This window comes from Entelurus aequoreus, linkage group LG02 (genome assembly GCF_033978785.1).
Source record: "Entelurus aequoreus isolate RoL-2023_Sb linkage group LG02, RoL_Eaeq_v1.1, whole genome shotgun sequence".
Lineage (NCBI taxonomy): Eukaryota > Metazoa > Chordata > Actinopteri > Syngnathiformes > Syngnathidae > Entelurus > Entelurus aequoreus.
The window spans coordinates 45392792-45420665 of record NC_084732.1 but is presented as its reverse complement, the minus strand read 5'-3'; the positions used below and the strand labels follow the sequence as shown (position 1 = coordinate 45420665).

The 27874-nt window shown below is 42.1% G+C and overlaps 2 protein-coding genes across 5 annotated transcripts in view; one reads left to right on the top strand and one right to left on the bottom strand.

Annotated features, from left to right (window-relative positions):
- Nucleotides 1-2420: 2420 nt before the first annotated feature.
- Nucleotides 2421-27404, top strand: mns1 (meiosis-specific nuclear structural 1). Its single transcript, XM_062027588.1, has 10 exons — nt 2421-2720; nt 2791-3006; nt 18066-18193; nt 18264-18366; nt 18453-18682; nt 23148-23364; nt 23442-23549; nt 24121-24378; nt 24602-24727; nt 26207-27404. Exons 1-10 carry the CDS (start codon nt 2652-2654, stop codon nt 26297-26299), a joined length of 1548 nt encoding a protein of 515 aa, XP_061883572.1. The 5' UTR covers nt 2421-2651; the 3' UTR covers nt 26300-27404.
- The window catches only part of tex9 (testis expressed 9), a 65463-nt gene continuing 62041 nt past the window's right edge, over nt 24453-27874 (bottom strand). The window contains exons 10-13 of one of the 4 annotated variants that reach the window (XM_062027599.1): nt 27636-27809; nt 27436-27570; nt 27192-27326; nt 26329-27129 (exon numbers count right to left, since the gene is read on the bottom strand). In XM_062027599.1, coding sequence (XP_061883583.1) covers nt 27052-27129; nt 27192-27326; nt 27436-27570; nt 27636-27809 — 522 coding nt within the window. In that variant the 3' untranslated portion in view covers nt 26329-27051. Of the gene's footprint in view, nt 25151-26328; nt 27130-27191; nt 27327-27435; nt 27571-27635; nt 27810-27874 lie in introns of those variants that run through there. The other 3 variants (XM_062027622.1, XM_062027615.1, XM_062027607.1) reach the window with 3 other exon arrangements.

Genomic DNA, 27874 nt, shown 5'->3' with positions numbered 1-27874 from the left:
ATGCAGATGACTGCCAAATTTATATGCCAATTTCAAAAGGCAACGGCCCCTTGACACCCCTTCTCAACTGTCTATGCGATGTCAAGGCTTGGTTAGCCCAGAATTTTTTAGTAATGAATGAGGGAAAAACGGAAATTTCAGTTTTTGGTCCGGCCCTCACTGACTTGGGACCATTGCAAAATTATGTGCGTCCCAAAGTCACCAGCCTTGGCATCACTATAGACAGCGATTTTAAATTTGACAAACAAGTCAATGGCGTTTTAAAATCGTGTTTTTATCATCTTCGTCTTTTAGTAAAGGTAAAACCATTTTTATCTTTTAACCTTTTTGAACGGGTCGTGCATGCTTTTATTTCAAGTCACCTGGACTACTGCAATGCACTTTATACTGGCATTAGCCAAAAAGCTCTCTCCAGGTTGCAGTTAGTCCAGAACGCGGCAGCACGACTTTTAACAGGGGCCAGGAAACGAGAGCATATAACCCCAATTCTTCAGAGTTTGCACTGGCTCCCTGTTCATTTTAGAATTGATTTTAAAACCTTGCTGTTTGTTTTTAAAGCTTTACATGGACTGGCACCTCAGTATATCTCAGACTTCATCCAAATGTACACTACTGCGCGCGCTCTGAGGTCCGAGAGCCAGCTCCAGCTCGTGGTGCCCAGGACGAGACTTAAAACCAGGGGAGACAGGGCCTTCTCTGTGGTCGGCCCTAAGCTCTGGAACACTCTGCCCCTCCATGTTCAAACTGCTTCCACAGTGGAGTGTTTTAAGTCTTGTCTTAAGACCCACTTTTATTATTTGGCTTTTAACACTACGTGAGTTGTGTGGTCTTCTGTCCTCTGTTGTCCTCTGTGTTTTTTTTTGTAAATGTTGATGTCTATTTTACTGTTTTAATTGGTTTTACCTTTTAAAATCTTTTTTAATCATATTTATTTTTTATATTGGTTTTCTTTTCATTTATTTTTTGTTTTTATTCAGTCATTGGTGTAGCATAATATTGCTTTTAATATTGTTTTTAATATTGTTTTCAACATGGCTGTGCAGCACTTTGGAAACATTCTTGTTGTGTAAATGTGCTATATAAATAAAGTGGATTGATTGGATGGATCGTTTGTTTTGCTCACAGACATTTTATTTTAGCCACGCCTTCTTCATGTTACCAACCATGCCAAATATAATGCTGTCAGAACTAATAAAATCAGCAAACAGAACTTACAATTAGTCTGACATCCAAGAAAATAAAACATTGATTTCACATACATATCAGAAAGAATCATACCTCATTGGCCTCATAAACTCCAAGGGAATAAAGTTTATTTTCAATCCGCGACTGCGTGGGTTCCCTCCGGGCAGGGGCGCCGAACAGGGGGGGTAAAGGAGACGGATTCTAGGGGCACATGATGGAGGGGGGCCCAGAGAGGCCCCTAATGATGATGAAATTATAATGTTGCCGCTGTGTTGGGGGCCCTGTAAAGATTCTTTTCATGGGGCCCAAAATCCCTAGCGGCACCCCTGCCTCCGGGTACTCCGGCTTCCTCCCACCGCCAAAAACATGCACCTGGGGATAGGTTGATTGACAACACTACAATTGACCCCAGTGTGTGAACGTGAGTGTGACTGTTGTCTGTCTATCTGTGTTGGCCCTGTTATGAGATGGCGACTTGTCCAGGATGTACCCCGCCTTTCGCCCGAATGCAGCTGAGATAGGCTCCAGCACCCCCCGCGACCCCAAAAGGGACAAGCGGTAGAAATGGAAATGGATGGATGGATGGACTCCATTAACGACTTCTCCGTCAAACACTTCTTGTCTCGTGCTGTTTCCTTCATTCCGTCACATATTAATGCGCCCCCAACATTGTGACCAAACCGGAAACAAAAAAAATATTCCCAAGGTTTGTAACAAAAAATAAAGTTAACATAGACTTGCATGAATTAACCCAAGGGAATACCTTTTTAATCACATTATGTGTGCAATATGAACTTATATTTATGCACTGTATTTATTTATTCTCACCAACTATGAAATTATATAAGAAATATACATGTTGCTTTTGTCAGCAGTTACAACGGGGGCCCAGAATTTGGTGCTACACCCCTGCCTACAACGGCAGCAAAAATTACAAAACTTAAAATACAAACTTACAATCCAATAAATCAAAAGTTACAGTACCAGAAGATGCTTTTCAAAAAAGTGTGCTATAAATATAGCAATAAGAGATCTTCCAAAAGAGGAGCCACATTGATGTTTTCTATGGAACGTGACTTAGCCTTTTTGTTTAGTATTGTGCCGACTGCTTTTTCTTCAGCCAGGTCCATTAGCACTTCTTTCCTTTTCTACGTGACATTTTACAGTCGCGGTAGATAAACTTGGCTCACTCCTTTTTCATTTATTTGACGTGCGGCGCGGTGCCGCTACTTCCCATGATGCATTGCGTGCTGATCGCGTGGTCTGGTGGCAAAGCGCCTTCGGCGGTTCCCATGGAAACAAAGACTCAAAAACATTTGCCAAACGTCGTCAACACGCTTTAAAGGACTTCAAAGCTCTTTACTGACACGGTATTTTAGCGCGGTGAAAAGAAAGGGCAGAAGAGTTGTGTTCAAAATCGCGGTGTATGTAGATATAAAGTTGAGTGTACATAAAAACGTGTAAAAATGAATCGAGGCAAAATAATTATCAGTAAGAAGTTAGGCTTGAACAAGCCGGACAACGCTGCAAAAACGGTAAAAGCGCTTTGTAAATAGGTAGCGGACTTAAAAGTGATGAGTATATAATCATGTTGTCTCCCCGCAGTGTCTGAATCACAACCTGAGCAGGAGTCAGCAGTACAAGATGGTGGCACACCGACGCGCCCAAGAAGAACACAAGCAGCTGGAGGCCTCGCGAGTGGACCGGGACAGGCAGATGGTGGCCGCCATGAAGGAGGAGGAGAACGTCGACAGTAAGAGGTTCCTACGACAGGTGCAGGAGGAGCAGAAAGAGAGGGAGATAGAGAGCGTCATGATACAGGTGCGTTGGCAAATGTACTTTTTTTTGGATTGATTGCCACTTTTATTAGTAGGTTGCACAGTGCAGTACATATTCCGTACAATTGACCACTAAATGGCAACACCCGAATAAGTTTTTCAACTTGTTTAAGTCGGGGTCCACTTAAATTGATTCATGATACAGATATATACTATCATCATCAGTGACGTGCAGTCACTAGAGGCAGGTGAGGCGGGGCCTCACGTGCCATCATGGAAAGAAAAAAAATGTAAAAAGAAAAAAAAAAAAGTTAATTGTTATATGTGCCCTGTGATGAGGTGGCGACTTGTCCAGGGTGTACCCCGCCTTCTGCCCGATTGTAGCTGAGATAGGCTCCAGCGACCCCCCGCGACCCCAAAAGGGACAAGCGGTAGAAAATGGATGGATGGATTGTTATATGTATCCAGTGATTATACTATAAAGTTATTTTCCATTTAACTTCACCAGTTTTAGATAATTTTTTATTCAAAATCGCTGAATTTTCACATTTGCCGTTCAAATACTGAGAAGAGACTTGCGGTGATCTCCAACCAGTTGAGGCACGTCACTGCGTTGTGCCTCAACATGGATTGCGGACTCGGCTAACTGCTGGCCTGCTGTGCAGTGAGACCATATTGCTATATGAACTATATTATACATTTCCATAATTTAGTTAGCTGCAGGTATATAATGTACAGTGTATTTTGTCAACAACTGTATGTGTGTAACAGTGACGTGCGGTGAGGTTCATGGCTGGTGAGGCACTGACTTCATCACAGTCAGATTTACAAACATATGAACCCTAAAGAGTATCTTATTCACCATTTGATTGGCAGCAGTTAACGGGTTATGTTTAAAAGCTCATACCAGCATTATTCCCTGCTTGGCACTCAGCATCAAGGGTTGGAATTGGGGGTTAAAGGCCTACTGAAATGAATTTATTTTTTTTAAACGGGGATAGCAGATCTATTCTATGTGTCATACTTGATCATTTCGCGATATTGCCATATTTTTGCTGAAAGGATTTAGTAGAGAACAACGACGATAAAGATCTCAACTTTTGGTATCTGACAAAAAAAAGCCTTGCCCCTACCGGAAGTAGCGTGACGTAGTCAGTTGAACATTTCCGCAAAGTTCCCAATTGTTTACAGTGATGGCGGCCAGAAGTGAGAGCGATTCGGACCGAGAAAGCGACGATTTCCCCATTAATTTGAGCGAGGATGAAAGATTTGTGGATGAGGAAAGTGCAAGTGAAGGACTAGTGGGGAGTGGAAGCGATTCAGATAGGGAAGATGCTGTGAGAGGCGGGTGGGACCTGATATTCAGCTGGGAATGACTACAACAGTAAATAAACACAAGACATATATATACTCTATTAGCCACAACACAACCAACCCAAAGGACCCTTTTACCTAACCCAAGGTTCATAGAGCGTATATATTTACCCAAAGTTACGTACATGACATGCACGTACGGGCAAGCGATCAAATGTTTGGAAGCGCGCGGGTGGGACCTGATATTCAGCTGGGAATGACTACAACAGTAAATAAACACAAGACATATATATACTCTATTAGCCACAACACAACCAGGCTTATATTTAATATGCCACAAATTAATCCCGCATTAAAACACCTAGGTGTTTGTTATGCTAGCTCCTAGCTCCCGTCCATATAACCCGCCAATACAATTCAAACACCTGCACAACACACACAATCACTCAGCCCAAAGGACCGTTCACCTAACCCAAGGTTCATAAAGCTTATATATTTACCCAAAGTTACGTACGTGACACGCACGTACGGGCAAGCGATTAAATGTTTGGAAGCGCAGCTGCGTACTCACGGTACCGCGTCTGCGTCTGTGTATCCAAATCAAAGTAATCCTGGTAAGAGTCTGTGTTGTCCCAGTTCTCTACAGGCGTCTGTGTATCGAAGTCAAAGTCCTCCTGGTAAGAGTCTCTGTTGTCCGAGTTCTTCGATCTTGACTGCATCTTTCGGGAATGTAAACAATGAAACACCGGCTGTGTTGTGTTGCTGACTTCCCTCGCCAAATACTCCGCTTCGCACCGACAACTTTCTTCTTTGCTTGCTCAGCTTCTTTCTCCATAATGCAATTAACAAATTGCAACAGATTCACCAACACAGATGTCCAGAATACTGTGGAATAATGAGTTGAAAACAGAGCTATTTTGTATTGGCTTCAATGGGCGATCCATACCTCTGTTTCACTGGCTACGTCACGCGCATACGTCATCATCCAAAGGAGTTTTCAACCGGAAGTTTAGCGGGAAATTTAAAATTGCACTTTATAAGTTAACCCGGCCGTATTGGCATGTGTTGCAATGTTAAGATTTCATCATTGATATATAAACTATCAGACTGCGTGGTCGGTAGTAGTGGGTTTCAGTAGGCCTTTAAATCACCAAAAATTATTCCCGGGCGCGGCGCTGCTGCTGCCCACTGCTCCCCTCACCTCCCAGGGGGTGAACAAGGGGATGGGTCAAATGCAGAGGACAGATATCATTACACCTAGTGTGTGTGACAATCATTGGTACTTTAACTTAACTTTAACTTTACACATACAAACTGTAGTACACACAAAAGCACATTTAATAAATAAAATATGTTATTATGGTCTTACCTTTGCTTATAAATGAAGTCCATGCGCCGCTGTTGTGCTGGATTAATGCACTCCCACCGTAGAATGGATCCCCTGACGGGAGTGTTTTATCAACTAAAGCCCTCACTTAAACTTTCCACATGCAAGATTGAATCTATTTAAAAAAGTGTAACCGATGGTTTATAAATGTCGCCTATACTGTATGAAACTACAAAATAACAAACACGGAGGCTCCAGTTTACACGAGGACCACTTTATTTACCTTATTTCAAAAACCTCAGCTCCACTCCAACATGTCATCACTTCCGCTCTTAGCGCCTTCAAAATAAGAGCTCAAGGCATATACTGTATAACAGCGTATAACAGGAACTTAACATCACAAAGAGGAAAGCCCATAAAAATAGGTTACAAAAGTTGTTTAATAAGAAACCAAAAAGTGCAAAAACAATAATGTTGGTGTTGGAGGAGTTGTGAATGAATGAAATATGAAATCCGTGCTGCAGTCTGCAGGTGTACCTAATGTTGGAGCCCTGCAGTCATTCACAACTCCTCCAACACGAACATTATGGTTTTTGCACTTTTTGGCTTCTTATGAAATAACTTTTTTAAATAGATTCAATCTTGCACGTGGAAAGTTTAAGTGTAGGCTTTAGTTGATATAACACTCCCGTCAGGGGGTGCATTCTACGGCGGGGGTGCATTCTCTACCACCAGGAGGCTGGATTACTGCGAGCCTTAGCCAGTGCGTCTTTTGCAGCTGTTTTATGATCGCTCAGCACAAGAAATAATCTGATCATATTTTGGATTAGAATGTTACTGGGGACGTGGACCCCGAAAAAAATGATGGGGGAGGGGGGCAGCAGCAAGACAATCGCTTAATTTCGAGCCTATTACAATTAGCCCCCCCTCCACCACTAAGGTGTAGCTTACATCACAGACATGCCCAGTAAGGATAATTTTGACCTAAACTTCGGGAGAAGTGTTTACATCGTAAGGAAATGTTGATCCTAACATGTGTGACCGGGTCAGATTATTCCAAATTGTGTTTACATGAAGCTTTTAATCCCATTAATTGTGTCAATGTACATACTGTGAAAAGTAGGCCAGCCAGTAAGACACACTCTTATCCCCTGCAGCTTTCCACACAGAAAATGATTGCAATCATACAAAAAATCCATAACACATTAATGCCTTACCTGCCTACACTGACCACACATCCCTTTTGTGGGCACCTTTGAATCAGATTCAGAATTACTTCTGTTTTATTTGCTAACTTGTCCTACCTTTGGGATAATTTTCCAGTGGGTTTCTTGTTAGCTGCATTTCTCCATGTCGTGCGTGTGTGTGCGTGTGTGTGTTGTGGAAAGAAAAACTTAAGTCATACTTATTGGTTTGCATACAGAAAACTCAACTTCTCAAATATCAGATAATCTGTCTTTTTCAGATGTCAAACTCAAGTTGTTATTGTATAATCTACACTTGCTGTTTTGAAGGTGTATACTATAAACGAAAAAATAGTAAGCCAGTTTTTTTAAGTTAAAAATTCTGGCAGATCTATTGCCACTGGTACTGTTTTTCCATTAACAGTAATGTGCTGTAAAAACACCTTTAATTTTACAGTAAAATTCTGGTCACTAAACTACAATTTTTCCCATAAAACAATTACATTTTATTTTACCTTTTTACGTAAAAAATACAAAACATCAAATGCATAGTCAATCGTGTAATGATATCATGAGGCAAATCCTTATACATTTATTTTCTTATATTAAACACCGTTAAAAGCCATAACTGTGATGTGGCCCTCAGTAAAAATTAGTTTGACATCCATGTCCTAAGGTATAAATGAGAGAATATAGGATATATTTTCTGTCAAAAAGTGAGTAAATTTAACCCGAAAAAATTATGCAAAAAGACTAAACTCCCATCCCCTGACTTCCGGTGTATATGTCCCGCCGTCTGGCATCTGGCTATGATTTGATAAGATATGATTTATATATATTTAATATATTTAATTTGACAGGTCTTCGAAAGATGTGAAAACAATAATCTATATATTTACTATATTTAATTTGAATTTATTGCAACTATAGTCACTGTGTGTAGACTTGAAGGGGGGTCTCGTATCCTTAGTAAGGGCTTTTTTTTACAGGAAATTTGGGGGGTGCCCCTCCCTGCCTCTTTTATCAAATTTTCGGTGAATTGAGATAACAATGACCTGTTATCAAAGCTCTACAATGGGGGATGTAGGGGTCCCCACCCTCCTGCCTATTGCAGTCTAAAACCGATCTTGACAGCTGTTGATTGAGATAACAATGAAAGAAAAATAGAAGCAGTCATATAAACATGCGTGCGTGTTTGTGGATATTATCAACGGTGTCTGAGCGTTCTAAGTGTGGCGGGACCAACCTTCAATTGTCACAGGACCAAGAGTTGTAACTCCAGCAACACTGGTAAGTTTAAGAGCATTGTAAATGACACAAAGTATATTTAATATATGTTTAATCCAGTTAGTTAAATAAAATGTCATTATTTTGCAAAATCAACCGACAACGAATTGGATTAAACATTTCTAACCATTGATTGTCGCTTCAACACCGGTACGTTTGAGAGCTTTGTAAATGAAACAATGTGTGTTTAATATTAATCCCTTTTAAAATTTAAAATTTGCTGTGTCGTAGGAATCGGAACAGTCACATCCTTCATTATTGACTGTAACCAAACTCCCCATCGTTGGATGACGCTGAGACAACTGATCATACAATGACATCGCAACATTCCTTCAGTTTCTACCTAACCCTAACACTGTCCACTATTTTCAAGAAAATGTTCTAACACTATCTGTTTTATTATGCTCCATTTAATCTTACTTTATATCATAAACTAAGGAAGTTAGAAATAAGTCTTTGTTTCTAAAATATATTTCGATTTTAAATAACAGATTATATATTTTTTACCAACATTAAAATATACTATGCAACAATAGTTTTAACAATACTAAAAATAATACTAAAGTCATGTTGTTGATTGCATGGTTACATTTAGGTTTTAGGCCAATTATTGCTGTTAAAAAAGATGAACAATTAGTTTCATAGGAATGGTAAATGTTTAAAGCTAATAATGCCAAAGTTTTTCAAATCTTCCCATACTACTTTTTAAACTTTAAATGTCTACTTTTTATCATTGTAAGATTTTCAGGAAAATATATTAAGTTTATTGTTTGGATTAGTTTTGATCCATGATTTGTATAAATACCGTTAATGTTTTAATATACATATTTTAAAAAAAAAAATTAACACAATGTTTTTAATTGCCTGTCACTACATTGTAGGAATTTTGATAGTTTTCTTCTTTTTGTAATGTTCACATGTTTAATATACGTATTGTGGATTTAAGTTGTATTATAAGTGTAGCTTTTATTGTCATTGTACAACAATGTAACAAAATTTAATTAAAAGAATAGCAGCAACTCAACTTTTGCTTCTTGATTTTACAATGTTTAAATGTAGTGTGACTTTTTTGGTGCTTTTAGAGTACCATCCATCCCCATGCTTTTATCATTGCTTTTTCCGAAATCTAACCTTGTTTGCATGTTCTTCACAAGCAGATAATAGTTTCTTGTGTGTTAGTATTTTTAGAACGGCTGTTTTTCAAAACAGACGGAAATACAAGGTGACGTCTTCGCAACAATAATAATGCAAACTATATTTGTATCTAATTTTTCCTAGTTTAATCATTTGTATTACAATTGTACACATTTGTGCATTAGTACACATCATGGAAAAGCAGGGTACTCCTACTGCATTTGTACATCTATTCATTAAAGTTATGTTAAACCAGACCCATACCTGTTCACCAATTATTCTTTTAAATTGCTTTTTCTGTTCCTTTTTCATTCACTACTCGGTTTGTCGGTGTTTTAGCAAGTTTGTTTTTCAAAACCTATTCAAAATGATAAACATTTTAGGATTTTATTATTTTTTGGTAGCAATATTTTACATGTTTAAGAGCAGAATGTTTCCCACAACCCCACTGCACTTGTATATCTATTCATTAAGGCTAGGTTAAGGTAAATCATTGTGTTACTCTTTAACTACATTATTTGTGTGTACATACCTTACTGATTAATATTGGCTGAATTTCACATGCATACATATTTCTAGTCATTGCTTTCAACATTTTCAACTGATTTCCAATTGTATTTCTTAAAAAGGCTAACATATAAACAACTAGATGTTGTTTGGATAAAACAATGTCTAAAACAATAACGCTAAAGTTTTACAATGCATTTACTTTTGTATATTTGCTTTTGTTCAGATCCATCATTTTTAGGTGAGTTCTACTACTTCTTGTAGGAACATTGATGATTCAACAACCTCTTCATATACCGCGTAATCATTGTAATAAAATATATATTGCTAAGATTGATTGTACAGATATGGTGTTGTTTCTGCTGGGCAAGTATGCCTGACGCGCCTCCTACAGCGCCTTGGGTCAGGTGCAGGGTCATCAGCCGGGGACCACCGCTCATTGGAGTTTCGCTCTCTTTAACCCCGGAACGCCTCCTGGTGGCGGAGCGGTGGCAGGGACGTCTCACTGCCACCCCCTGCAGCTGACCCATCTTATTGCCTTGACCCCCAGTACTTATCCCTCCTCCTCAGCCACAACCAGAAGCTTCCCTTTTCTGCTTCCTCAGCAAGGGCCTTAGTTTCCCTTTGGAGCTTTGCCCCAGTCGTTCCCACATCTCGGAGCAGCTTTATAGTTGATGTACCGACGAAGCCCCGACAGCCTACTTCCACAGGGTAGATGGTAGTGGACCAACCTGCCTCTCTGCACTCAGCAGCCAGATCTGCATACTTGGCTGCTTTGCGCTCGTAGGCTGCCTGAAATTCCCTCCTCCCAGGGGATGGTGAGCTCAATCAGTATGGCAGCCTTGGTAACAGCAGACCACAGCACGATGTCTGGGCGGAGTGAAGTGGTGGTGATTTCACGGGGGAACTGGAGCTGTTTGCCGATGTCAGCCCTCATATTCCAGTCCCTTGCCAGAGAGAGGAAACTGCGGGGGCCTCGTCGGCTGGTGTCTCCTTTGCCTTCCCCTGGCCTCACAAACATGACAGGAAGTTGCTTGGCTATGGGCTGGCTGTTGGCCTCTTGTCTACTGCTCTCCAGGACTTCGGCCAGTTTCCTCAGGACTTGATCATGCCGCCATCTGTAGCGACCCTGTGTCAGCGCGATCTTGCAGCCTGATAGCAAGTGCTGCAGGCTGGCGTTGGGAGCACCACACAGGGGACAGCTCTCCTCCTGGCCGAACCACTGGTGGAGGTTTCTGGGGCATGGCAAGGTGTCATAAGTTGCCCTGAGTAGGAAGCTGAGTCTGGCTTGTGGCATCTTCCATAGGTCGGCCCAGCTGATGGGTCTGCTGATGGTACCTTCCCAAGTGGTCCATCTTCCTTGGCGACCTTGAGACACGGCCTTGATAGTATATTGCTCCTGGTTTGCCCTTGAGACCTCCTCCACAACCATGGCTCTGCGTTCCCTCTTTGTGGCCTTGGACCAGAGGCGTGGAGAATCACCCCAGCCAAGCCCCGCTCTCCCCACTTGCACCCTGCCGACTATCTCCTGGTGTTGGAGCCTGCCAATGGCCTTGGCGACCTCTGGCCCTGCTTGCCACTTCCGGCCTGTTCGGGTAGGTACACATGCATTCCTCACTGTAGGATCTGAAGATTCTTCCAGCTCAAGAACCAGTCTGGCCTTCTCTTGCTTATAGCCCAGGGTGATGGACTGGATCGGCAGATGCAGCGAAGTTTCCCCAAATAAGCCAGTGTCTGAGAAGCAACGCGGTAGGCCCAGCCACTTTCGGATGTAGGAGTTGGCTAGTCTGTCCAACCCGTTGGCTGTTGAGGATGGAATCTCACAAATCTTCAGTGGCCACATAACCCTTTGGTACAGTGTGAAGTTGTAGCACCACAACTTGTACTTTCCGGGGAGCTGGCTCTTGTTAATACTCGCTAGGCCTTCTGAGAGTTGTTTCCGTGCTGCCTTGCCTGCGTGCTTATCCGACAGGTCCGCATTGTACTGCCTCCCCAGGCTTTGGATGGACTGGTTGACCAGTAGAGGGATTTGCTCACCTCCTGCAACAAAGATGGTTTTGTCGCTCCTGGTGCCTTTGCGCAAGGAGAGGCTTCGTGACTTTGAGGGTTTTATCTTCATCCGTGCCCATGTCACTAGCTCATCCAGCCTCTTCAGACATCTTCTCGTGCATGGGGCTGTTTGCAGCACCACAGTGACATCGTCCATGTAGCTTCGGAGTGGTGGAAGCCTCTGCCCTGTCTGCAGCCTCATTCCTCCTACAGTCTGGCGGGCTCCGCGGAGGATGATTTCAAAAGCTGCGACAAAGAGGACTGGGGAGATGGAACACCCCATGGCGATGCCTACTTCCAGACGCTGCCAACCTGTTGTAAAATCCTGGAGGCTAAAACACATCTGGAAGTCCCTGAAGTAGCTGCTTACCAGGTTGATGATGGAAACAGGGACGTGGAAGAACTCCAATGCAAACTGGATGAGTTTGTGCGGGACAGAACCATAAGCGTTGGCAAGGTCAAGCCACACCACGTGGAGGTCGCTCTTCTCCTGCTTGGCCCTCTGGATCTGTGCCCAAATCATTGAAGAATGCTCCACGCATCCTGGAAAACCTGGTACTCCTGCTTTCTGGCAGCTGGTGTCAATATAGCCATTCTTTGTGAGGTAAGAGGTTAGTCTCTTGGCCATGACTGCAAAGAAGATCTTTCCCTCGACATTCAACAGAGCAATACTCCTGAATTGACTGATGTTATGGGACTCCTGTTCCTTCGGAATAAACACTGCCACAGCTCTCTGCCACTCCGACGGGATGAGTAAATTCTTCCATGCTGTGCTCATTAGCTTCCACAAGCATTTCAGCACTTGGGGGCAGTTCTTGTATAGCTTGTAGGGGATTCCGTTAGGCCCAGGAGCTGATGCTGACCTCGCTTTCTTGACGACTGCTCTTACCTCGCTCAGTCGAGGAGGGCAGCCGTCAAACTGCGTGGTTAGAGGAGGTGGAAGAGGGACGTATCCTGGTGAACCTAACGGATCATTCCTCTTTGGGTCGCTGTATTGGCCCCTGATGTACTGCTCAAGCTCCTCCTTGGTGGCTTCCAGTTTCCCGCTTCTTTTCTCCTCCAGAAGCTGACGGGCGTGCTTGAAAGGATTCCTCATGAAGCTAGCTCTTTCTTTCTCCTTTCTTTTCCTGCGTCTGCGAATACGTTCTGCTCTTCGCATGCTGCCCAGCTTCTGTCTCACCTCATCCCATAACACCTTCAGGCCTTCTTTCTCCTCTGCCGATGCTTTCCTCCATCTCCTGCGGAGCTGGCGCGGATCTTGCACCAGGGCGTCAATCTCAGCCTCCCTCCTGCCCTTTCTTGGGGGTAGATTGTGCTGCTTCTTGGTGAGGCTACCGAATCTAGCTTTGCACTCCTCGTACAGGATGTCCCCAAGAAGGTTGAGTTTCTTGTCCACTTTACCACGTAGCGAGTGCTCCAGCACTAGACTGAGGTCTGAGTCCAGTTTCTGCCATGTCTTCACATCACTTGCTCTAGGCCACTTGATGGTGCACTTTCTTCCTGGTTCCCTCTTTTCTGTTTGCTGGGTGACTGGGGGGCTGGCAGGTCTATTTTCAGCATGCTCACATGCCAGGGGGCCACTGCTCCGCTCAGGGGGTTCTTCCTCTACCAACCGCATATCAACAATGTTTGGACCCTCGGCTCTGTGGTTCTCTGCCCGGCTGGGGGTCCTGCTTGTCTTATCTGCCAGAGCAGTGCAAGGATGTTGTATGCCTTTTCTCTCGCTCTCCTTTCTGTTCCTCCCCTGATGGATCCGTAAGCCCCTGTATGTGGTCACTTTCCCCCATCCACACCTGCACAATCGGAAGGTCCTTATCTCGTTGTCGATGTCCGTTCCAGTCGTTTCCGAATAGTCAGTCCTGTTAGGCCCATCTTCCACCCCGCCTCTCGGAGGGCCTTCGGGTTGTTTTTTCTTATTCGTTTTCGTAGTTATAGGTTGGGTGTCTCCTGGCTAGGAGACTAGTGGGTTGGGTAACTAGCCGCCCACTCCCAGTACAGACTTTCCTGCTGTCATCCAGACTTTCCTGGAAGTCTTCCAGTCTTTCCTGGATGTCAACTGGCCTTTCGCAGTAGTCACTGGTTACCCAGAAATCAGATTGATTGTACAGATATGGTGTTGTTTCTGCTGGGCAAGTATGCCTGACGCGCCTCCTACAGCGCCTTGGGTCAGGTGCAGGGTCATCAGCCGGGGACCACCGCTCATTGGAGTTTCGCTCTCTTTAACCCCGGAACGCCTCCTGGTGGCGGAGCGGTGGCAGGGACGTCTCCCTGCCACCCCCTGCAGCTGACCCATCTTATTGCCTTGACCCCCAGTACTTATCCCTCCTCCTCAGCCACAACCAGAAGCTTCCCTTTTCTGCTTCCTCAGCAAGGGCCTTAGTTTCCCTTTGGAGCTTTGCCCCAGTCGTTCCCACATCTCGGAGCAGCTTTATAGTTGATGTACCGACGAAGCCCCGACAGCCTACTTCCACAGGGTAGATGGTAGTGGACCAACCTGCCTCTCTGCACTCAGCAGCCAGATCTGCATACTTGGCTGCTTTGCGCTCGTAGGCTGCCTGAATTCCCTCCTCCCAGGGGATGGTGAGCTCAATCAGTATGGCAGCCTTGGTAACAGCAGACCACAGCACGATGTCTGGGCGGAGTGAAGTGGTGGTGATTTCACGGGGGAACTGGAGCTGTTTGCCGATGTCAGCCCTCATACTCCAGTCCCTTGCCAGAGAGAGGAAACTGCGGGGGCCTCGTCGGCTGGTGTCTCCTTTGCCTTCCCCTGGCCTCACAAACATGACAGGAAGTTTCTTGGCTATGGGCTGGCTGTTGGCCTCTTGTCTACTGCTCTCCAGGACTTCGGCCAGTTTCCTCAGGACTTGATCATGCCGCCATCTGTAGCGACCCTGTGTCAGCGCGATCTTGCAGCCTGATAGCAAGTGCTGCAGGCTGGCGTTGGGAGCACCACACAGGGGACAGCTCTCCTCCTGGCCGAACCACTGGTGGAGGTTTCTGGGGCATGGCAAGGTGTCATAAGTTGCCCTGAGTAGGAAGCTGAGTCTGGCTTGTGGCATCTTCCATAGGTCGGCCCAGCTGATGGGTCTGCTGATGGTACCTTCCCAAGTGGTCCATCTTCCTTGGCGACCTTGAGACACGGCCTTGATAGTATATTGCTCCTGGTTTGCCCTTGAGACCTCCTCCACAACCATGGCTCTGCGTTCCCTCTTTGTGGCCTTGGACCAGAGGCGTGGAGAATCACCCCAGCCAAGCCCCGCTCTCCCCACTTGCACCCTGCCGACTATCTCCTGGTGTTGGAGCCTGCCAATGGCCTTGGCGACCTCTGGCCCTGCTTGCCACTTCCGGCCTGTTCGGGTAGGTACACATGCATTCCTCACTGTAGGATCTGAAGATTCTTCCAGCTCAAGAACCAGTCTGGCCTTCTCTTGCTTATAGCCCAGGGTGATGGACTGGATCGGCAGATGCAGCGAAGTTTCCCCAAATAAGCCAGTGTCTGAGAAGCAACGCGGTAGGCCCAGCCACTTTCGGATGTAGGAGTTGGCTAGTCTGTCCAACCCGTTGGCTGTTGAGGATGGAATCTCACAAATCTTCAGTGGCCACATAACCCTTTGGTACAGTGTGAAGTTGTAGCACCACAACTTGTACTTTCCGGGGAGCTGGCTCTTGTTAATACTCGCTAGGCCTTCTGAGAGTTGTTTCCGTGCTGCCTTGCCTGCGTGCTTGTCCGACAGGTCCGCATTGTACTGCCTCCCCAGGCTTTGGATGGACTGGTTGACCAGTAGAGGGATTTGCTCACCTCCTGCAACAAAGATGGTTTTGTCGCTCCTGGTGCCTTTGCGCAAGGAGAGGCTTCGTGACTTTGAGGGTTTTATCTTCATCCGTGCCCATGTCACTAGCTCATCCAGCCTCTTCAGAGTAAGCAAGTAATTGTACTACTGCTATAGTCCAGGGCTATGTTCTCCTTATGGTATAAAACAGACACCACAAGACAGCATTAAACTCCTTATAGCAACATATTCATGTGCACACGAAAGTCTATTTTTAAAGGTAATCAACAGTAAGTGTTTTCACATTGAGGTATAATGTATTGATGTTAGTATAATTATAATGGTTTATCAAACTAGCCATGTATTTAGCTGTGTTTAAATACTTTTTATACACTTGTAAAGTATATTTTTATGTCATATTTTCCTAGTTGAATTATCTTAATTACACTGACCTGTACACTTTGCACATTTGTGCATTCATACACATCATGGATAAGTTATATAATTTGACTTGTACTTTTAACTACTCCAAACAATCTATGTGCATGCACATACTGTATGTGATTAATGTACGTTGTCATTCATTCATTCACTATTTTCAGTATCTTCATGGTTTTAATGTTTTCCCAAAACAACAATATTACAAACTTTATTTGCACGTACATACATTTGGACAGTTTAAGATGTTTCTTATTTCAGACTATGCAAATGTGTTTTACAATTGTATGTTATTATTATTATTCTTTGGTATCAATATACTATATGCCTAAGAGCTGAGTGTTTCCTACATTTCATTATTGAATAAATGAATAATTCTAGGGTGCTTGTACATCTATTCATGACAGGAAAAGTTCCTCTTCCTATTTTAACTACTATAAACTATCTACAGTATCTACCTACTTGTATGCATATACATCAGAAATAATTTTAAAAGTGTAATAAACAAGTAAATAAGTTACTTTAGAGATAAGCTTTTATTTGCTTCTAAACATTGTCCTCTTTTTAAACACGACACACATACATTTGACCAACAATAGAATATGTATTATTTTTTCAACACTCGTTTTAACAATACTGCAAATAAAACGACATATAACAAAAATATGATTTATATCCCAATTAGTTTTTTCGCTACATTTTATAATAAAATAGATGTCATACTATAAATATTTGAACAACAATATATTATTTGCATATTCATTTACAAAATTTTTGTACATTGTAACTAAGGTATGTTCTTTTTTTTTTAGACTAGAATATGATTTTAATGTTTTATCAAACTAGCAGCGTATGTAGCTATCTTTAAACACTTTGTATACGTTGTCCTACCATTACCTACGTAAACTTAATCAGAACTCCCTTTAAAAGCATAACCGACAAGTTAGGCATATCTTAATTTTGTCTTAATCAATGTTTTTCTTTAAGACGCATATATATAATTTTACTAGCATAAAATACAATAGTCATGTCATTGATATTATGAATTACTTATAGTATAGCTTTTCTAGCTACTATCAGAGTAGTAGAATGCTCAGACACCGTTGATAAAATCCACAAACATGCACGCATGTTTATATGCTCCTAGTTTTCCACACCCCAGGTTCGACAAAGTTTTTTTGTATTATTTTTTCGGATTAAATTTATATGACGTCATCACTTTTTGACAGAAAGTATATCTTACCACCATCACCCAGGAACTCAAGTGGGAGCTGACCATCAGCTCACTCATCAAGAAGGCCCAGCAGAGGATGTACTTCCTGCGGCAGCTGAGGAAACTTAAGGTGCCGACCGAGATGCTGGTGCAGTTTTACTCAGCCATCATAGAGTCCATCCTGACCTCCTCCATCACAGTGTGGTTCCCCGGCGCCACAGTCCAGGATAAGAATAGACTGCAGCGCATCGTACGTGCTGCTGAGAAGGTGATTGGCTGCAAGCTCCCATCCCTCCAGGACTTGTTCTCCTCCAGGACCAGGAGGCGTGTGGGTCGGATCACAGCTGACTCTTCTCACCCTGGACACACACTATTCTCCCCTCTCCCCTCAGGCAGGAGACTACGCTCCATTCAGACCCACACCTCCCGCCACCTGAACAGTTTTTTCCCCTCGGCCATCAGGCTAATGAACAATAACTCCTAACAGTAGCTCCTTGAATTCCTTGAATCCCTTCTAAGTCTATCTGATAGTTCAGTCACAGCTCTTTTTATTACCAAATATGTGTTATATGTGTTTTATGTCGCACGTTTGCACCAAGAAAAATTCCTAGTTTGTGAACCTGTTCTCAAACAATGGCAATAAAACTATTCTGATTCTGATTCTGATTATATTCTCTTAAATGGACTCAATAGACTCAACTCTGACCCGCTGTCGGTTTTTGTGTTGGTCTTGGTATTTTCCACAACAACGATGGTATCACAATAAAGCAATTATCGATACATTGTTAGAAAGCCAACCAAGATCTGCAACTGAAGAAGGAAGAACTCCAGGGAAGGTCTTATCAAAGTCTAACATCCTGTGGTTTGTCTTTGTTGCAGGCCCATACTGAGAGAATATTAAGAACAAAGCAACTTGAACAAGAGGAAAGACTCGCCAAAGAGCTGGCCCGTATCAACCAAGAGAGGCAAAGAGAAGAAAAGATGAGGCAGTACATTAGAGATAACAGGTTTGCTCTCTTCATGCAATTTGCAGTCGTCATTATACACTTTTAAATAATCTCTTCAAACAACTTTCAGCATTGAGCTACGAGAATTAGAGTCCAAGTTGAAACTGGCTTACGTGAACAAGGAGCGAGCTGCACAGATGGCAGAGCAGGAAGCTATAAAGACTGAGACAATGGTGACTTTCCTTGCTCCTACATTTCTCACGTGGCCTCTTGAATTGCATTTAGTCACTTGTCCATGTCTCGTCTCCTTAAACTTCAGCGCGAAAATGCGGAACTTGACAGCAAAATGCAGAACGACCGTGAGCAGGCAGCCATCGAAGAGCAGAATATGGAGCAGAAAAAACTGGAGGAGCAGCTTGAATATCAGCGAGAGCTGAGCCTACAGCTCGTGGAGCGAGAGCGTAAGAGACAAGTGGCGTATGAGGACTTCTTAAAGGAGAAGCTCATGGTGGATGAGATAGTCCGCAAGATTTACCAAGAGGATCAAATGTGAGTTCTTTTGCACTCATAATACTTTTCATTAGAGCGGTCTTAATTATTCCACTTTGTCAGACAGAGAACCATACTTGATTACAGAAATAGGTGTGAAAATGGTGTACCAACAACCAATCATGGAGAAAAATTATACTGAAATTAGGGATCATGGATTAATGCTGCCGATTCCGATTATCCATGAGTAAGACGGGCGGATTCCGATGGCATGTATTAAATCTTTCAATGTATTTACTGTGAGTGCTATTGGCAATTTGACAATATCAGCACTATATTGAAACTAGTTCCTTGATCAAAACAAGGTCAATAGTACACAATAACTAAACAAAATCAAAAACTACTATCTAATACTCATTGAGAAACTTTTTGGCCTAAAATCCCTCCTTTGTCTAGAGATTTATTCTCAGAATTTGTAAACATTAAAAAAAAAAAATATTATGGGAAAATAAAAACATTGATCTCATCACTATTATGGATCATATACTTATAATACCTTCGGTATTGACACCATGCTGACACATCAACAGGTGTTATTATATTATCTTCTCTCTAAATCTTATTATGTCACTGTTAATTTCCTGTTAATATCGTCTTACTTCCGGTTGTAACGTAGTTCCATCGACACTTCTTAAACTTAAAGGCCTACTGAAATGAGATTTTCTTATTTAAACGGGGATAGCAGGTCCATTCTATGTGTCATACTTGATCATTTCGCGATATTGCCATATTTTTGCTGAAAGGATTTAGTAGAGAACATCGACGATAAAGTTCGCAACTTTTGGTCGATGATAAAAAAAGCCTTGCCTGTACCGGAAGTAGCGTGACGTCACAGGTTGAAGAGCTCCTCACATCTGCACATTGTTTTCAACCATGGCCACCAGCAGCGAGAGCGATTCGCACCGAGAAAGCGACGATTACCCCATTAATTTGAGCGAGGATGAAAGATTCATGGATGAGGAAAGTGAAAGTGAAGGATTAGAGGGCAGTGGAAGCGATTCAGATAGGGAAGATGCTGTGAGAGGCGGGTGGGACCTGATATTCAGCTGGGAATGACTAAAACAGTAAATAAACACAAGACATATATATACTCTATTAGCCACAACACAACCAGGCTTGTATTTAATATGCCACAAATTAATCGCGCATAACAAACACCTCCCCCCTCCCGTCCATATAACCCACCAATACAACTCAAACACCCGCACAACACACTCAATCCCACAGCCCAAAGTACCGTTCACCTCCGTAAAGTTCATACAGCACATATATTTCCCCAAAGTTACGTACGTGACATGCACATAGCGGCACGCACGGACGGGCAAGCGATCAAATGTTTGGAAGAAAGCTGCGTACTCATGGTAGCGCGTCTGCTATCCAACTCAAAGTCCTCCTGGTTGTGTTGCTGCAGCCAGCCGCTAATACACCGATCCCACCTACAGCTTTCTTCTTTGCTGTCTTCATTGTCCATTAAACAAATTGCAAAAGATTCACCAACACAGATGTCCAGAATACTGTGGAATTTTGCGATGAAAACAGAGCTGTTTGTATTGGGACACAATGGTGTCCCAATACTTCCGCTCAATCCGTGACGTCACGCGCATACGTCGTCATACCGAGACGTTTTCAGCCGGATATTTCGCGGGAAATTTAAAATTGCACTCTATAAGTTAACCTGGCCATATTGGCATGTGTTGCAATGTTAAGATTTCATCATTGATATATAAACTATCAGACTGCGTGGTCGGTAGTAGTGGGTTTCAGTAGGCCTTTAACAAGCACTTATTTTTTTGTGTTTTTTCAAGCAAGCTTATCTATTAGAATTCCTGATCCTGGCTTGCTCTTGGTGTGGAACATGTTTCGCCTCGTCCTCCAGTGATAGTGTTACGTAATAATGATACATACCATTTTAAGAAATGCAGTTTATTTTCCATAATGCAGGTGATTATTTATTATCACAGGGGAAGTGCTTCCCCACTGTGTATGGAGAGACATTACTAATATTTGTCAGCCACGGGACTAAAAATAAATACAATATTGGGGATCAGCATTTGTGATCGACATTAAAAGGCATTAATTGGCAATGGCGATCACATACCTTTTCGAGAAAATCATCCGATACTGATCGATTGGCACATCCCTTACTGAAATACAATGATATATCATAATGTATATGTAAAATAGATACAAATAAAACATTTTTGATTAAAATCTAACCTGTGCAGGTTTAATTAGAAGGAGCAGCATGTATGCTGAAACTCAGTGGTATCTTGGTTTTTGTATGCCTCACACTTTACGTATGATTCGGTTTTCAAGAAATATTTTTTAACAAAGTTTGCTCCAGTTTTCGTATACCGTTATCGTACAGCCAAACACTGGCGGAACAAACTAGTCCGTTTGCCCACATATAATTGCATGGGATTGAGTACCAAAACAAAGAATCCCACATATTAGTGACTCAGTCTCTGGCTTTTTTTCATGGCTGCAAAATAACTGAACACTGGGCCGATTAATTTTGCCAATGTCAGCACTTTAATAAAGGTTAAAAAAAACGTTACTGAATTCAAGAAAGACCGTGTTAGATAAATAAACAAAATAAATAAACAATAAAGTTCTCATGAATTGTTGTTAATAAGTTATGATTTACATAATGAGATAAATGGTATCTGTGTTTTATGTAATGCATTTCAAAATGTGTCCTGGGTGGAAATTGTATTTATAAATGTGAGCCAATATGCAAACCTTTGCAGCCCAAAAAACATCACATTTTAGTGAAAGTAGTCAATTATGCAATTATAAGAAAACTTGAAGGATGCAAGGGCCAATTTGATTAATTTTGTACATTATTAAATATCTAATGTCTTAGCTTTATGTTTTATAACACAAAGCTAAATAGTGCAATATCTAATAATATATCACATCAATACTGACTAATTTCATTTCACAATATGCTGAGGCAAATAAAGAACAAGCTTCAGGCTAAAAATCTGAATACCTGTGCTACTTTAGGTTAAATAGGTGGGTTAAAGGCCTACTGAAATTATTATTTTTTATTTAAACGGGGATAGCAGATCCATTCTACGTGTCATACTTGATCATTTCGCGATATTGACATATTTTTGCTGAAAGGATTTAGTAGAGAACATCGACGATAAAGTTCGCAACTTTTGGCCGCTGATAAAAAAAGCCTTGCCTGTACCGGAAGTAGCGTGACGTCACAGGTTGAAAGGCTCCTCACATTTCCCCATTGTTTAAACCAGCAGCGAGAGCGATTCGGACCGAGAAAGCAACAATTACCCCATTAATTTGAGCCAGGATGAAAGATTCGCGGATGAGGAACGTGAGAGTGAAGGACTAGAGTGCAGTGCAGGACGTATCTTTTTTCGCTCTGACCGTAACTTAGGTACAAGCTGGCTCATTGGATTCCACACACTCTCCTTTTTCTATTGTGGATCACGGATTTGTATTTTAAACCACCTCGGATACTATATCCTCTTGAAAATGAGAGTCGAGAACGCGAAATGGACATTCACAGTGACTTTTATCTCCACGACAATACATCAGCGAAGCACATTAGCTACGGAGCTAACGTGATAGCATCGTGCTTAACTGCATATAGAAACAAAAGAAATAAACCCCTGACTGGAAGGATAGACAGAAAATCAACAATACTATTAAACCATGGACATGTAACTACACGGTTTATGCTTTCCAGCCTGGCGAAGCTTAACAATGCTGTTGCTAATGACGCCATTGAAGCTAACTTAGCAACGGGACCTCACAGAGCTATGCTAAAAACATTAGCTATCCACCTACACCAACCAGCCCTCATCTGCTCATCAACACCCGTGCTCACCTGCGTTCTAGCGATCGACAGAGCGACGAAGGACTTCACCCGATCATAGATGCGGTCGGCGGCTAGCGTCGGATAGCGCGTCTGCTATCCAAGTCAAAGTCCTCCTGGTTGTGTTGCTGCAGCCAGCCGCTAATACACCGATCCCACCTACAGCTTTCTTCTTTGCAGTCTTCATTGTTCATTAAACAAATTGCAAAAGATTCACCAACACAGATGTCCAGAATACTGTGGAATTTTGTGATGAAAACCGAGCTTTTTGTATTGGGTACAATGTGTCCGAATACTTACGTTTCAACGATTGACGTCACGCGCATACGTCATCATACATAGACGTTTTCAACCGGAAGTTTAGCTGGAAATTTAAAATTGCACTTTATAAATTAACCCGGCCGTATGGGCATGTGTTGCAATGTTAAGATTTCATCATTGATATATAAACTATCAGACTGCGTGGTCGGTAGTAGTGGGTTTCAGTAGGCCTTTAATATAAAGACATTACAATACTTTATCTATCGCCTACCGTTCAGTAATCTATTGTAGTTTCAACAGGAGACAGATAAGACACATTAAAAACAGGAGTGTGTGCAAAGTATGTGTCATCTGTTGCAGGCAGCAACAGATGAAACTGGAGAGGGTGCGAGCCACCCAGCAGCACATCGAGGAGTTCCAGAGGCAGCAGGCTGAGTGGCGGCGCTTGGAGAAAGAAAGGATGGAGGAGGAGAACAGACGCATCAAGGAGTTTGCCAACAATCAGCAGAAGTCGGCAGAGGACAGGATGGCCAAGATCAGAGAGCGAGAAGAAGCATTACAACATCTGAGAGACACGGTTGGCATTCATGTCCACATGTCTCACTCTCTCTGCCGTGGAATTCACACAACACATTCCTGTGTACTTTCCTCCAGCTTGCAGAGCAAATTAAAGAGGAGAACCAACAGCGTGAAGAGATGGAGAGAGTCCGCGAGGAGCTTTGTTTAGAGGAACAAGAAGAGACGTACAGGAGGCAAGAAATTGTAAGAATAATCAATGTGATGAATCTGTGTCTTTAAACATACTTTTACAGTCTAATTACTTAGACATCCAAAAACTTTTGAACAAAGTTTTAATTTACTGTAGTCATAGCATTTTGTGACAGGTACATTCTACATTAAAAGGGATCATCATATCAGATTATATACAGTACTCTAAGATAATGGATTTAAATCATGATGCTTAAACAAATACTTGATATGGTTCATTTCTTTCGGACATGCTTAACAAGGAACACTGAGGAGCAGCACGTTAATAGCAGGGTCTATTATATTGGTGGACAAGCCAAGACACCTACTGTGTTGTGTTTGCATACTAACATTAAGAGACAACAACTGTCATTTTTTGAGCTTCATTCACCTGAGACCATGTTAGCAAACAAATAAATGCATGTCACACTTCACTTGTCAAAGTCATTTGGATGTAAATTGCACTCCTCACCTGTAAGAAGAAGTGCAAGTGTTACTCATCACTCCTTTGAAGGAACGCATTCATGTGTATGATGATACTCTGCGACCATGGCTTGACCTGACAATATATTGTTTGCTATTACAGGAAGAGATGGAGAAAAATATCAGACAGAAGCTGATGATGCAGAGGACCTGCCAGGAACAAATGGCTATGAAGGAGATGCGTCGACTGGCAGAAAAAGAGGAAGAAGAGGAGTTCCGCAAAACGATGATGGATAAGTTTGCGGAGGACGACCGCATAGAGCAGATGAACGCCAAAAAACGACGCATGAGGCAACTGGAGCACAGGCGTGAGGTGGAGAAACTGATAGAGGACAGACGGCAACAGCTGGAGACCGACAAGGTAGGAGGGGTCTTTTGTCTTCACATGATGTCGCAAATGCGCTTTTACTTACCAATATGTTTATTATTGTACTTGTAGTAACTACAATATATCAAACTGGGAGCTGTTTCTAATATTGATAAATATTCAAGCTCTTAGTATGATGCAGAACATGTCTACAACATTGCCAACTCCTGTAATGAAATATGTGACATTTGTTAAAATGTCTATCTGTAAATTGTAGGAACTGAAGGCCAAAGAGGCCGCGAAGGAGCAGGAGAGGCAGGAGTTCTGCAGACAGGTCATAGAAGATGAGAGGCAACGACTTCTCAAACGTCACGCTACAAAACTTCTTGGACACTTCCCGAAGGTATGAGTCTTGTATTACAACTAGGGATGTAATGGTATTGTGGATACTGCGGTTTTACGGTTTCAACATCTTCACAATAATGCTGTGACGTTGGGGGTGTTCTCGTGGGGGCCGTGTTTCTGTTTGGGCGGGGCCTGTCTTCCCATCCGGCTGCGGGTGGTCTCTTGGCCCCTCGGGGCAAGGCGTCCCGTCTTTCTGCCCTCGTAGGGTGTGGTCTCTCACTGACTTGGGGGCTGGCTGTCCCCTGCTTATCCCGTGCCTTGTCCTCTGCTGGGCGCGTCTGTCTATGGCCTGCTGCTGGCCCTACCAGGCGGCACATTGGGCCCGACTCTGGGGGTCCTGTTGCTGGCAGGCCTGGCTGCGTGGGGCCGGTGATCCCTTGCTCTCTGGGTGGCTGGGGCCGTACTTTGGATCCTGCACACACTGAGAGACAAATATATACATAATATATACATACTCACATACACACAATTATACATATGTACATTCATTCATACATACATACGTGCACACATTGGTACTTACCTACATACATAGGTAAGTACCATACGCTCCCACATACATACACAAATACAGTACATACATTCACACTCACGGTACATACATCCACACGCACAATCCCTGTGCAAACATACATATACACATACCCTACATATACAAGCACATATGCATATAATCATGTTATATCAAACATATATCAACAATATTCCCCAAGGGGAAACTGGCTAAAACACGGCACACCGACAAAGCTTAACCTAATGGTACTATAACAATCTACAAGGTTAATACGGTTCGCTTCTCTTTCTTCCCCTCCATTTATCTGCCTTCTTTTGTAATTCAAGATATTATTACATATATGTATTGTTGCATTTGAAACAGTTGTATTGATGACATTAGAGGTAATTGTTATAATTCATTTTCAATAGTGCTATTTCTATTGTAGTGCAATAATGTTCATTGTCATTTCTGTGTTTTTAACATATAATTCACTAACTGCTTCTTTGCTCTCACCTTTCGTAACATATTTGTACATATCATATTTGTTGATGCTGTTCTGTTGTGGTTGTTTTTGTTGTCTCGGTCTTATCCCCCTTTTCTCCCTGCAATTTCCCCCCGTCTTCCTTTTTTTCTCTTTCTATCCCCTCCTGTTCCAGGTCGGCTGTGCCAAACATTAATTTTAATTTATTTTAAAAAGTTAAATAAACATACATTGGCACTTAAAGTACATGTTAGTAGTAATAATATAATTAGAACATTTTAATGTTTGTGTTCATTTACAGTAGGTGTGTTTATTCTAAACATCTCTGCCACTTCATTTTACACACAATGGCATTTTTAAGTCATTGTATCGTACCGTGGCATTAATACTTTGATAATATCGTACCATGAGATGTTGATATTGTTACATCCCTAATAATACAGTATTATTTAAGGCAGATATTAGAAACAAGTAACAACCATGAATGTGTCTACTTCCAGGGTTTGCTTCGTGAAGACGACCTGCAGCACTTCGATGAAGAATTCAGAAATAACTTCAAGATACGTCAGGCAGATAACTCAGAAAATGATTGATTTTTGAAGCTTTTATTTTAAGTTTCAGACGTTACAAACTTCTTATGGCTGAATGATGGCAATCCTTTCATGACCAACTCAGGGTACACATGTATTACCTGATGCCATCCTACAGGAAAGCTAGAATTGTCGTGCAATTGCAATCTATACAGCCACAGTAATAAAAATATTGTTAAAAATAATCTAGTGCCAGTCAAAAAACATTTTGTAATGATGAGATTTATTGATCAGGACATACTGCAAAAAAGAGCTTTAAAAATACAACATTAAAAAGACTACATTTTAGGGGAAAAAAATACTAAAACCTTGTGAAATTAACTAGCTGCATGGACAGATAATTTCACTTGATAAGACATTCTAAATTAATATTTGTATAGAAATTAGCAAGACTTTTCAGATAGAAATAAGTATTTTAGCTTTAAAACAAGCATTATTCAACTAGCAATTCTTAATTCCAGTATCCTCGGAATGTTGCAGAATCTTTAAAACAACATTTTTTATGTGGGGGACCAAAATATCTTATACGAATAGTTATTATTAAAGTTATTATCAAATTGTTTTCATTCTGTTTTTACTAAAATAGACAAAAGAAATAAGTAAATATGTAAAATGTGTTGGGCAGTCTAGAAGGCTGAAAAAGATGGCGGTTTAGAGATGCTGCCAACTAAAACATATAAGACTATTGCAGTGTCACACACTCCTTTATTATGAGGCCAGCGTATTACACCAAAATGGAAACAGTCCACAAGTATTTAGGTCTTTCCCCAATCCAAGGCTTTCATGAACTCCTCCTCTGTGAAGGACAGCAGCTTGGCAGCTTCCAGATGCATCTGCACACCAATATACCACACTCAACTTTTAAGCTTTTTTTTGCCAGAGTAGAGAAACTCACCTTTTGTCTTTTGAGAACATCAATCAGCTTGAATTGTTTCTTTAATCCGATGATGAGCTCTGTTTTCTGCCTTTTTAGCAGTTTGTTTTCTGCTAGTAGATTTTCACGGTTCTGATGCTCCTCGTTTGTCTTGTCCTTGATTTATGAAAAATAAAATGTAAAACATGTCAGTTTGTTTTCCATCGCAACAAGCATCGGTTTGCTGGTCCTTTATTAAACGTGTTGAAGAGAATATCTTGCTTGCCTTGTTCATCTGTTTAGTTTTGTTGAGCTCTGCCTTTAAGCGCTCCACCTCCTCCAGTGCTCTGCTGAGACGAAGCTCCACAGTGTTGTGGACGGTTGCACCTTGTTTGGTGGATTTATTCAACTTCTCAATTTCCTTCAGACAAACAGGTTACGTTTTCAAGTTTGGCTACCATTGTACTCATTGACATTGATAGAAACCTTTTGCAAAGCAGACACTTGCAGCTGAAGGCTGTCACATTTGATGACGGCCTCGTTCTCTGACGCTTTCAGCTTGTCAATCTTTGTCTGCTGGATGTTGACGCTCCTCTGCAGCTTGACCCGATCCTCCTCCAGCTGCCTGACTTTTGTATTCAGCTTGACATTTTCATCTTCCTGAAGTTAAAAAAAACACCAGCTGCAAGCCTTATTAACAATAAAGATCTTGATCTCCTTACAGT